This window comes from Neophocaena asiaeorientalis, unplaced genomic scaffold (genome assembly GCF_003031525.2).
Source record: "Neophocaena asiaeorientalis asiaeorientalis breed wild unplaced genomic scaffold, Neophocaena_asiaeorientalis_V1.1 scaffold155, whole genome shotgun sequence".
Classification (NCBI taxonomy): Eukaryota; Metazoa; Chordata; class Mammalia; order Artiodactyla; family Phocoenidae; genus Neophocaena; species Neophocaena asiaeorientalis.
In genome coordinates, this window is record NW_020173040.1 from 3,624,677 (window position 1) to 3,637,591 (window position 12,915).

A 12,915-nucleotide genomic window follows, 5' to 3' on the forward strand; every position below is an offset into this window, starting at 1 on the left:
GCGGGTCCCCGGGGCCCTGCGGGAGCCACGGGAGGGGGGTGGGATGAAAGCACTGCAGCAAGAGAGGCTGGGGCGGGAGGGAACAGGCAGGGCGCCAGGCCCCTCATCCACCCCCAGCCGAGGGCAGACGGCAGCGTCCCTGGGGCCAAGGCTGCCCGAGAACCACACCCGCACTGGAGGTCTCCCCTGTCCACCTCCGCCAGGCACCTCTACCCTGGGCCCCTTGCACCAGTATCCCAGCCGTCCTGCCTAAAGGCTGCCCTGTACCAGACGTGTTTGAGGATGAGGAAGGCCGAGCGCAGAGTCTGGTGGGAGGAGAGGCCCAGGCTGGTGGGACCCTGTCCCCCGAGTGCCCGGGGGACACCCCGCATCACCTGACAGCCTCGTGGTACCCACGGAGGCCTTGGTCTGTACGGTTTCCTCAACCCAAAAATGCCACCAGGAGATTTTAGGGCTTTCGAGGGGTCCTCATATGATTCTGGTCAGCATCCTACAAGGTCAAGGTCGGCCTGCCTGCAGGAGGCGCAGGTGCAGGCAGGACGGCCAGCATCCCCCAGACTTGGTGTTCTTCCCTTCCCACCGCGAGGCTCAACGCTGCGAGGCCGCCTCCACGCCCTGTGATGAACGCCGTCTGGGGCCCCTACCTGGGTCATAGCCCCTTCCCATCCCAGCCCTGGCCAGGCTGCTCCACTGGCTAGGAGCTGACGCTCCACCCCCAGACAGGACCCCTCCAGCCCAGCTGCCCGTGCTCTCCCCCTCGGCACTGGCCTGGCATCTTTTGAAGGCTGAGATAGGCTGAAAGGCCACTGACCCCAGGCTGGCCCTGGCACCACTGCAGGACTCCCACCTGTCATCTCTTTTGTGGTCTTTCCAGATCCACTTTGTGTGTAGGTGTGTGTAAATCCCAGTGTGGTGCCTGAAGCCCTCGAGGTCCCTCCCAGCCCTCAGGACCCCTCTCTTCTAGAAGGAGACACAGATGCAGGCTGATGTCACAGCCCAAGGCCACTCCTACAGCAGCACCTGGGCCAGACCGGACTCAGGGTGGATAAAGAGAAGCAGGCTGACCCCACCACCCATTTTCCAGTAAGGGGAGCACCCATCCTGTGCTATGAAGGCTCTGCTTACCTGTCAGTATTAAGGATTAACTTTTATCCCCTCCTCCCCCCACCCAGATGATTTAAGGGCATTTTGTGCCCAGTGTAACTGGCTCTTCGAAGATCCAGGCTTCAGGAAGACCTGGCAGGTGTCAGGCAGGGCCCAGGTGCTCCTGATGGGAGCTGGGACACCCCGTAGCAGGCGCTGTTTCCCTAAGTCCCTAGTGGTAGCGTCTTCCCTCGTGGTGGAGATTTGGGGACAGAAGGTAAAGAGGGGAAGGGACAGGAAGAGGGAGAAAATAGCTTTGCACCTTAAGAGGGGGTTGCCAGGACGATGGACTCAGACCCTGGCAGGGGACCTCGGCTGGAACCTGGGGGGCCAGGATGGCAGAGGGGGCAGGAGGGGAGCAGAAAGTGCTGAGGAGAGGGCCATGTGGGCACACGCCTGTACACATGCACACACAAACACACGTGCACGTACACACGCGTGCGGGCGGCAGGCCTTCCGAAACGAGACGTGCCCCCAAAACCCAGGGCCTTGGGCTGCTCTAATTTCTCAGGGTGCACCTCTCAGGAGGAACGCTGGTGTCTCCCAGCTGCGGACATCCTGATCTCTTCCATGGTGTTGTGGGAACAGAGAGGAGGGGTCCATTTAGAAGGAGCGTTAACTGGCTCAGTTGGGGCCTGTCTGCAAACGAATGCCTTTTACTTTGGGCGTAATGAAGCTGAAGATGGGAAAAGCACTTGTGCAGGACTAACTCAGGGGTCAGCAGACTTTTCCAGGGACGCAGGGAACTAGCGGGTCCCCGGGGCCCTGCGGGAGCCACGGGAGGGGGGTGGGATGAAAGCACTGCAGCAAGAGAGGCTGGGGCGGGAGGGAACAGGCAGGGCGCCAGGCCCCTCATCCACCCCCAGCCGAGGGCAGACGGCAGCGTCCCTGGGGCCAAGGCTGCCCGAGAACCACACCCGCACTGGAGGTCTCCCCTGTCCACCTCCGCCAGGCACCTCTACCCTGGGCCCCTTGCACCAGTATCCCAGCCGTCCTGCCTAAAGGCTGCCCTGTACCAGACGTGTTTGAGGATGAGGAAGGCCGAGCGCAGAGTCTGGTGGGAGGAGAGGCCCAGGCTGGTGGGACCCTGTCCCCCGAGTGCCCGGGGGACACCCCGCATCACCTGACAGCCTCGTGGTACCCACGGAGGCCTTGGTCTGTACGGTTTCCTCAACCCAAAAATGCCACCAGGAGATTTTAGGGCTTTCAAGGGGTCCTCATATGATTCTGGTCAGCATCCTACAAGGTCAAGGTCGGCCTGCCTGCAGGAGGCGCAGGTGCAGGCAGGACGGCCAGCATCCCCCAGACTTGGTGTTCTTCCCTTCCCACCACGAGGCTCAACGCTGCGAGGCCGCCTCCACGCCCTGTGATGAACGCCGTCTGGGGCCCCTACCTGGGTCATAGCCCCTTCCCATCCCAGCCCTGGCCAGGCTGCTCCACTGGCTAGGAGCTGACGCTCCACCCCCAGACAGGACCCCTCCAGCCCAGCTGCCCGTGCTCTCCCCCTCGGCACTGGCCTGGCATCTTTTGAAGGCTGAGATAGGCTGAAAGGCCACTGACCCCAGGCTGGCCCTGGCACCACTGCAGGACTCCCACCTGTCATCTCTTTTGTGGTCTTTCCAGATCCACTTTGTGTGTAGGTGTGTGTAAATCCCAGTGTGGTGCCTGAAGCCCTCGAGGTCCCTCCCAGCCCTCAGGACCCCTCTCTTCTAGAAGGAGACACAGATGCAGGCTGATGTCACAGCCCAAGGCCACTCCTACAGCAGCACCTGGGCCAGACCGGACTCAGGGTGGATAAAGAGAAGCAGGCTGACCCCACCACCCATTTTCCAGTAAGGGGAGCACCCATCCTGTGCTATGAAGGCTCTGCTTACCTGTCAGTATTAAGGATTAACTTTTATCCCCTCCTCCCCCCACCCAGATGATTTAAGGGCATTTTGTGCCCAGTGTAACTGGCTCTTCGAAGATCCAGGCTTCAGGAAGACCTGGCAGGTGTCAGGCAGGGCCCAGGTGCTCCTGATGGGAGCTGGGACACCCCGTAGCAGGCGCTGTTTCCCTAAGTCCCTAGTGGTAGCGTCTTCCCTCGTGGTGGAGATTTGGGGACAGAAGGTAAAGAGGGGAAGGGACAGGAAGAGGGAGAAAATAGCTTTGCACCTTAAGAGGGGGTTGCCAGGACGATGGACTCAGACCCTGGCAGGGGACCTCGGCTGGAACCTGGGGGGCCAGGATGGCAGAGGGGGCAGGAGGGGAGCAGAAAGTGCTGAGGAGAGGGCCATGTGGGCACACGCCTGTACACATGCACACACAAACACACGTGCACGTACACACGCGTGCGGGCGGCAGGCCTTCCGAAACGAGACGTGCCCCCAAAACCCAGGGCCTTGGGCTGCTCTAATTTCTCAGGGTGCACCTCTCAGGAGGAACGCTGGTGTCTCCCAGCTGCGGACATCCTGATCTCTTCCATGGTGTTGTGGGAACAGAGAGGAGGGGTCCATTTAGAAGGAGCGTTAACTGGCTCAGTTGGGGCCTGTCTGCAAACGAATGCCTTTTACTTTGGGCGTAATGAAGCTGAAGATGGGAAAAGCACTTGTGCAGGACTAACTCAGGGGTCAGCAGACTTTTCCAGGGACGCAGGGAACTTATCTGCGGGGCCCACGTGATCCGTGGGCTCTGCGGGCCCTGCAGTCCCAATGGGAGGAAAGGCAGCTGGCTGGCCACGACAGGGCCTTGTAGGCACCTCTGTGACTTGGTTATTGACACCCAGGACCCTAGATGCAAACAGGACAGCCCCTGCACAGCTCACAGATGGCTCAGGTCCACGCGTGCGCTCGCCCACTGACGCCGACCACACACTCCAGCATCTGATACGGGCAGAGGGCAAGCTCCCCACGACAGCCGTGCAGGCCAACGCCTGCCCCGCCACTGCCCAGAGGGGAGCCTGGGGCAGGTCCCTTCAGCTACCTGTTCCTGCGTCCCCATCTGTGCATGGGGACAGGGGATGCCCTCCCTAACCAGACCAACGCACAGACACGGGCTCTAGAGGGAAGCCCCAGGTTTGCAGGAAGAGCCGGCCAGATGGTGGCCTTTCCCGGTTCCTAGAACTGACAGACAGATAGACTGATACCCCAGACAGACGCCCCAGCAGGCCTACAAGTCTTGCAGCAATGGAACTAGACAGACCGGAGAACCAGAAGTCCTGCACACCCATGTTCACGGCAGCTCGGTTCACAGTAACCAAAAGATAGAAGCAACCCAAGTGTCCATCAGTGGAGGAACGGACAACCAAAATGGGACGTTTCCACACAATGGAACACGACTCAGCCTTAAAAAGGAAGAAAATCCTGCTACACATGCTACGACGTGGATGAACCTTGAAGACATTTTGCTGAGTGAAACAGGCCAGTCACAGATGGACAAAGACCGTATGATTCTACTCATGTAAGGTACCTAAGTATGTCATATTCAACTTCACAGGGACGGGAAGTAGCACGCTGGTCACCAGGAGCTGGGGGAGCGGGAGGTGGGGAGTCAGTGTTCGCGGGAACAGACTTTCGGTTTTGCTGATGGAAACAGTTCTCGAGATTGGTTCTACAACAACGTCAACGTTCTTAACGCTGCTGAACCGCACACTGGAAAATGGTTGAGATGGTAAATTTCACGTTAATTGTATTTTACCACAATTGAAAAAAAAAAAAACCAGGAAAAGCAGAAGTTCTAGGAGAGAGTCGGGGCCAAAAGAAAAGGGGGAGAGAGGGGCAGATTTCACAAGGTAATCCAGCTTCTCAGCCACAGGGCCTCTTGCTTTAAAGAAAACACAAGCTACACTGACATCCTCGGGGCCAGTGCTCAGGCTGGCAGCCCCCAAACACACACACCCGAGTGCGCGCACGCACGCACACACACACACACGCACCGGTGTGTGCACACTGACAGCCATGCAGAGGGCCCCTCCCCCTCACCTCTCACCTGACAACACCCAGACGTACCTGACGCCCCAGCACTGGGACATACTTCACCTAACTGCTCACCCCAGACATTTAAACAGGCACCTGCCACAGGCAACGTTTCTGGAGGCATCAGGCAGAAAACAGCAGTGGGTTTGCATTGGGGCTGACAAACACCACCTCCGGCCTGGCATTCTGCCACCTGCTCTCCATCCACTGCCTCCCGGATGCTCTCAGGGCAGGGAAGCCCCCGGGAGCCACCACGGCCCCTGCCTCCTGGCCCCTAGCACGCGCACCCCCATTCACAGAGGCAGGATGCCAGCTGGTGGGTGGGTGGCACTGGGGGCCACGCAGCTCCTCGTTCACAGCTGGCCCCAAGCGCACACACCGTGGGATTCGGACCCTGGACCAGCAGCAGAGGCACCGAGCAGTGGGCGGCACCAGGACCCCTGTGTGCATACCTGTGACCCAGGAAGGGCAGCCTGGCAACGCTGCCTTCAGAATCAGGGGGTAATACTTCCCCAGTTCCAGACCCCAGATCTGCTGTGACCCTGAGCCCGACACCCCCAAACCTTCTGGGAAGCCTCCCTGGCCTCAGCCTCCCAGCCACTCATACCAACCTGGGAACATCCCTGCACACCCCCGCCACAGAGACCCCTCCTGTAACTCCCCAGGGATGCACCCCTGCCAGCCTCCCATGCCCCATCTCTGAGAGGGAAGGCTCAGGGCCAGGCCACACTCAGGCCACCCCATACCTGTCCTCTCCACTGCCTCCCCCGCTCGCTTCAATTCAGCCCCCACAAAACTCTAGGCAGAGCGCCCCTTCTTGTGTCTCCTCGTCCCCCTTCCCCACCTCGGTCCCTATGGCCTCCCCAGCTGTGTGACCCAGGGCAAGTTACTAAACCTCTCTGTGCCCCAGCTTCCTGACCAGTCCCCATGCTCCTTATTAGGCTGTAGTGAGGATTAAAATGAACTGGCTGGAGGGAGTATTTGCAGGGGAAGGATTTTGCTTTTTGGTGGTGGGGGGGCACATCAGGCCCCAAGAACAGGCAAAGCCCCTGGCCACCCCCCAGGAGCCTGGCCTTGAGGGGAAAGCCGGCCCTGATGCATTACGCCATCCCCCTGCAAGGCTCGCAGCAGGACAGGGGCTGCATCTTACAAAGACCATGAACCAGGCCCACCTAGATGGCGAGCTCCCCGGGGCCATGCAAGAGGGACAGCCTGGGCCCCACAAGGCTGCCCAGCAGGGCAGGGGCAGCCCTCAGGGTCACACAAGCAGGGCCGTCTCAGGGGCTGCCGGTCACTGACAGTCCTCCCTACCACCCACCTGCCCCCACCCCAGGGAGAGAGGTCCTGCGGATGGCACCCAGGCAGGCCCTGCATGGTGGCTCAGGGTGTCAGGGACAGGTCTAAGGCCCGCCCACCTGCTCCCAGGCCCATCCACACGGTGCGCATAGAAGCTGCAGGCAGGGACCCTGGGCAACCTCCTGCATGGCCCCGGACACGTGTGTGCAGAGCAGCCGGGCAGAGTGGCGCTAGCTGGACCACCAACTGGCCAACTCCCGGGGCAGATGCCATGTTCCGGAAAGAAATTCTCAGGGGGTACAGACAGGCTGGCTGGGCCCCCGTGCTTGGGTATGGTGCCAAGGGGCCTTTCTTCTCTGCAGAGTTTGGGCCCAGTGGGCCCTCCTTGGAGGTCTCGGTACTTCATGGATTTTCTCAACCTGCCCAGAAAGCTTCAGTGACTTGCCCAGTGTCACACAGCTGGGAAGGTACGGTCAATGTCAGCTTCAGATGCCCCCACACCCTTTCCTTCTTCGTCTTGGGCACCAGCTGGACCACCTTCCCGGCCAGCCCTGTGTTTGTGGGGCATGTGACTGAGCCCTGTCTGGCCAGATGGATGTAGACAGAAATGGCAAGAGCCACATCTACGCCCCCGTCTCCCCGCCGCTGCCAGTCAGACAAAGAGCGCCCTGGGGGATGGTGAGCCTGGGCCCCTGAGCGACCCTGTGGCGTGAAGCCCCCTCCCACGCTGGACTGTGACCCAAACAACAGATCAGCTCTCAGTCCGCTGAGATCCGCGGAACATCCGTTACAGCAGCAAGTGCGCCCTAACCCAGAGGGGACACAGATGTCCTGTGACTCTCCCCGGCTCCGTGCAAACTCTCCACACTCCTGCACCAGGTAGTGACGGGGGAAATTCTGTCTCATTTGTAGTCCTGTTTCTAGAACGTTCTCCCGATGTGCCCCCTCTGTGACCGTGGAGGGACACACACGTCCTCCCCCTCAACCTGACACCACCCCCATCCACCGCACGATCTCCTCCTTGGCTTTTTAGCACTCTGGGCTAGCTTAAGCAATCTGGAAGTGACCGGCCTTCCCTCTTCTGTCCTCCATCTGTGGCCACATCCCTCCCTGCCCACTGGGACCTTTGCAGGAGAAACGACCCAGGAAACAGAGCTCACGCAGGTCAAAGAGGAGGTGGGAACTCTGGAGGGAAGAACTCCGGCCTGAGGAACAGGCACAGACTTTTGGCCAGACCAGCACTATTCAAGCCCAGCATCACCGCCTCCTGGAGGCCCTCCTGCCTCCTCAGTGGCTGGGGCCCCGCCTGACACAGCTCAGGAACCTCACACACGGCTCGTAATGGGTGAGTGAATGAGCGAATGAATGAATGAACAAATGAATGAGTGGGTGGGTGTCTTACACACAGTGACTCTGACACTGCCATCGGCTACGGGTCCCGACTGCAGGGGTGGGAGGGCTCCTCCCTCCACTCCAGAGCAGGGGTCTGCAGAGAACAGCCACCACTGGGACGAGGGTGCCGAGGGCAGGGCTGGAGGGACCCATGCCGTGACCACACGCTGGCCCGCCCGCCCTGCCTGGACCTGCCCCCTCAGATAGGAGCGGTTCTGGAGGGACGGAGAGCTGCCCCCCAGCTCCCTGCACCAGGCCAGCCACGTGCACAATGGAGGCTGCCGAGCGCACTCACGATGCCGTTCTGCACGCTGAAGCCCAGCTGGTACTTGAGGTCCGGCCGCTTTATGAGGACGGTGGTGACCGGCGGGCAGCTGACGATGTTCAGCTTCACCTGTGTCTGGTTCTTCAGACCCTGCAAAGCAGGAATGGGAAGCCCAGTGGGTCTCAGATGCCGCTGGGAGGACAACCTCGGGGGCCTGGGAGGGTGAGCCAGTGGCAGGGCAGAGCCCCGGGAGCTGGGGTACCGAGCCAGGCAGGCCCCTCTCAGCCCTGGTGTCCCTCTGTGCGTGGATGCAGGCATCACCCTGACCGGATGCAGGGGTGCTGGGCATCCCAGGTGGCAGTGCGTGCCGTGGCCCCTGTGCTCTGGTGTGCCCTTTGACCTGGGAGAAAAAAAATCTGCCCTGGGGGCAAGGCCAGGCTCCAAGCGCCCCTGTGTACAACCAAGAGGCGGGCACTAGGTCACCCTTGGTGGCGCCCAGGAGGGGCCCTGGCCATGCTGAGTGCAGGAGGACTTCCTGTTTGGGAAGGTGGGGGCACCTTCCTCAAAACAAAGCATCCTCCAGTGATGGACTCTCATGCTGGGGGTGGGGCGAGGACAGGGTGTGGCCGGCAGAGAAGAAATCTGTCAGCAGGAGGCTCTGGTGTCTGTGCCGAGACAGGCCAAGGGAGACCTCAGGCCCCAGAGGACAGTGGGTGCTGCGGCCATGGTCCTAGGGTTGGGTGGGGGGAGGGGAAGGGGCCCAGCCTGAACGTGGCTGCAGCAGCAGGGAGCTCCTCCTCTGTGCACACGTGTGCATACACATACACACACACACACACACACACACACACATCAGAGCCCAGGTTAGAAACTGCCCCAGGAGCTGCAGCCCTCAGAGCGAGGGTCCCGGCTGGCCAAGCCTCTGGCACCTCTGATGAAGGCCTCTTCTGTGCCTGTCTGTCTGTCTAGCTACACAGTACCCACTGGGACTGGGTCCCCAGGTCCAGGAGCCCCCTCACAGGGCCTTCATCTCTGAGTGACAAGGGAGAACAGAGGCCCATCCTCCAGCCCCGAGACCACAGTAGGGCTGGAGGGAATGAGCCGCGGGACAGATGGCCCCCCGGTAGGCTGAGCCACTGTCTGGACCCTTGAACAGCAAAGGCACCGCCGTGCTGAGGTCCCCTCGGATGGCTGCCCGACGCTTCAGCCCGGGGGGCTCTCACAGACAAGCAGGGGCCACCTGTTTGTGTCCCCTCAGCGTGACACTCTCTAGGGAGGGTCTGCACCTCCCGAACCTGCAGGCTCACGGGTCAGACGGTGAGAGCAGCCTCCCAACTCAGATCCAGGCAGGGGAACCAACCTCCTTGTTTGCCCAGCAGGTGATACTGTCAGCAAAAAGTCCCAGGCAAACTAAGACAAGCTGGTCACCCGACATCTACAGGTCCTTGGCCCTCACCTGGGGCAGCCCAGGTCCCTCTCTGGTGTCAGGGCCGTGGGACAGTCTTGGGTTCAAAGCCACTGGGTGGGTCTCTCTGGGCTCAGCATTCTGGCGGGCGAGGGGGGATGACGAAGCAGCGAGGATATAGCGAGGTGGGGCCCCGCACCCACCTTGATGATGCCCTGACAGGTGGCGAGCGGCAGCCCCACCAGGCTGGTGCCGTTAATGGACATGATCTGGTCACCGATGCTCAGCTTTCCCGAGCGGGCAGCTGGACCTCCATTCATCATGTTGGCCAGGATCACGGTGGGCAGGATGGAGCCCCAGCCCGACTCCACCACCACCACACCCAGGATCTCACCCTTGTGCTTCTCCAGCTGTAGCTGCAAGGAAATGGGTAGGGTAAGAGAGGCCCACCTGAGATGTGGGCTGGGGGCTGGGCCTCTGCCCAGCATCCCGGAAGGACCAGCCAACCCGGGCCAGGTGCCTGCCCTGCCCTCAGAACCGAGGCCACCTCCTCGCAGCCAGCCTGCTGTCTCCCTGGCCTCATCCAGCTCTGGCTCCCAAGCCCTCCTGGGACCCACCCAACCATCCTGGGAACCAGGAGCACAGACCCCCTCCTCTAGCCCCAAGCTCGGCCCCAGTGTTCCGGTTCCCACGCCCACCACCACCCCCCACCCCGCCCCAGACACACGGAGGCTAGAGGGCCGTGCTCTCAGAGTCCAGATGCACACCCAGCCCGGCCCCCACTCTTGTCTGGAAAAGTCCTTCTATTTCCTCTCTGCCTCACGGGTCACTCACAGAAAGCTGCCTGTCATTCATCCATTCAGCAACAAGCCAGGATCATTCACTCATTCCCAAGCAGTTAGGGTACAGGCCACCCCCAGGGATTTGCTCCTCTTCTCTGAAGAACTTTCTAGAGACCCCTGAGCAAACCCACCAGAACCTGCCAAGGCTTCACTATGGGCGGCTTCCCAGCACCCTGGGCAGAGCCCCAAGTTCCCCGTTTTCAAGATGCCTCCCGCACGCTTTCCAGAAACACCTCGAGGGGCTGAGCCCACATCTAATAGCAGCATTAAAAGGCACATTTTCAAGGTCATTTTAAGACTGACCGTCAGCAGCTTCTTCCCTACAACAGCAACACATTTCCCACACAAGTGCTCGCTGCGAAGGCAGGGGCCACACACCAGGAAGGCTCGACCCCGCCTGGCCTGCCAGCTGTGCCCCCCGCCCCGGGCACCCACCTCTTTGCAGTTCTCCGAGTTGGAGAAGTGGATGAGGTCGTCGTTGTACATCTCCTGGGTGTTGATGATGTCGCTGTACTCCTTCTGGCTCAGGTCCTCGGGGTTGATGCCGTTGGCCCGCAGGAACTCCTGGTAGGCCACGCTGAAGGCCTGGCCGATGGACTGGGCAATGAGCTGAGCCTGTGGGGAGGGGCGCCCAATGGAGACGGGCAGGCGCACGGGCCCCGAGGGGGGGCCACAGCATGGCCTGCACGGAGGCCCCTGCCTGGGCTCCGAGGAGCCACAGAGAGACCGTGGCCCGGGTCTCTGTCGGGGGAGCCCTTCTGCTGCTGGTGCCCTGCCTGCCCCCACCTGAGCTCCCTTACATCCCAGACATCCTAAGACAAGGCACAGTTTCCAATAACGTCTGGGGAAATTATGAATTATTTGCTAATGATCATAGTTTCATTGCTTTCACTGGCGACTGTACTGTATTTTCTTTTCACCCATTGTTTTTTCTTTAACAAGTGTTTTATTTATTTAAATATTTGTTAATTGTTATTAAATTAATTTAATGAAATTTAAATTAATTTATTTAAAATTAAATCAATATTTATTAAATAAATACATTTATTTGGCCCATGCGGGATCTTAGTTCCATGCCCTGTGCAGTGGAAGCGTGGACCCCTAACCACTGGACCGCCAGGGCAGTCCCCCACCCATCCTATTCCAAACACAGACTGGGGGTGGGGGGTGCATCCTCTGGGGAACGTCACAGAGACTGTCAGTCACCCACCCAGTAATTACTTCTCTGGAGCAACAGGACCCAGTCCAACCGCGCGGGGGTGGTGCAGGCAGGATGTGTGCCCAGCTGCTCTCGTAGGGCGTGTGGATGTGTCAGGCTGAGGCCAACGAGAAGCATGAGGCCCTGGGGACACCAGCACAGGGCAAATCGTGGAGCAAGTCACTTCTTTCTACTTCAACAGGACCACTTCTATGGACTGGACTGAATCTGATACTGCAGAGGCCCGGACTCTGAACAGTCACTGCCAAAGCTTACATGCCACCTGCTGGTGTGCAGACAAAGGACCATGGGAAGTGAGAGCTAAGGAGCCAGTTCCTGGGCCACGTCAAGCACCCTGGCAGCCAGGCAGCCGGGGGAGAGCAGTGGGACCCCTCAGCAAACCTCGGGCCAACAGGGCCTGAAAACACGTGGAATTGAGGGGTTCAGCCTGAATCCCATTCTTGCTCTACACGCTGCATGATTCTCGGGCTGCAAATGAGTAAGCCTTTGAAAAAAGCGGGCTGGGCTGGAAAACAGAGGGAGAGCTCGGAGCCCTTCGATTCTAGACCAGACGGCCCTCCCAAATTGGGCCCCGAACGGTCTGCAGGAGGGAAGCCCGGGTCCACTAGGCAGGACCAAGCCCTGCCCGCCCCCAAGAGCAGCGTCCAGGCAGTTTGGCGGCTCTGCTCAGAGGGAGAACCGGCCACAGGCACGGAGCCCCGGGACCACCAGGTGGCGCCACTGGCCCAGACGCGTATGGAGACGGTGGAAGGAGCCCCGCGGTGGCAGGTCCTGGAGGGCGCCTGGCCGGAGGCTCAGGCCAAGCTGAGGATCCAATGGGGCCTCCAGGAAGAGGCTAGTCCCAGGATGGAGGGTGGAGGGCCGAGGGCCACCCGGAGGCCTGGATGTGCCCTGCCCCCCTGGGGTCTCAGGTTTGCTGACACCAGCTGCCCCCAGGCCTCTGGGTCCATCTTCCTCAGACTGGGGTTCCCTGGCTGGGAAGGAGGTGTGAGAGCATCACTTCGTTCCCCCCGCCCACTGCCCACTGCCCTGAGCCTCCCCTCTGAGCTGTGCCCGGTCGGCGCCCATCACCTGGGGGAGCCCCTGGGAGGGCAAGGTGGTCCATGCCTGGGCTCCATGGGGCGCAGTCCGGGAACCTCGGCATCTTCCCACCAGCAGCTGGCTGCAGTCTCCCATCCCCTGTCTGCCCTGCGTCCTGGCATCCCTGCCACCTGAGCTGGGGCCAGTCATGAAGGATCGCCCCTGCCCCCAGGTCACAGCCAAGGTTGTGAGCCCAGAAAGATAGGGAGCGTCACGGGGGCCTCCCCGAGGGGCTGGCGTTGGAGGCTGGGACTCAGAGGGGGCCTCCTGCAGGTGGGTGAATAGCAGGGGAGGCTGCCCTGCCCCCCCCCCCCCCCCCC

At 60.8% G+C, this 12,915-nt stretch overlaps 1 protein-coding gene across 2 annotated transcripts in view; it reads right to left on the reverse strand.

The window, feature by feature from the left end:
- Positions 1 to 12,915, reverse strand: part of APBA2 (amyloid beta precursor protein binding family A member 2) — a 64,859-nt gene that overhangs the window by 4,602 nt on the left and 47,342 nt on the right. For both annotated transcript variants that reach the window (XM_024742761.1, XM_024742762.1), the window contains 3 exons: positions 10,732 to 10,911; positions 9,658 to 9,870; positions 8,080 to 8,199 (listed from right to left, as the gene is read on the reverse strand). In XM_024742761.1, the coding sequence (XP_024598529.1) occupies positions 8,080 to 8,199; positions 9,658 to 9,870; positions 10,732 to 10,911 (513 nt within the window). The remainder of the gene's footprint in view (positions 1 to 8,079; positions 8,200 to 9,657; positions 9,871 to 10,731; positions 10,912 to 12,915) is intronic.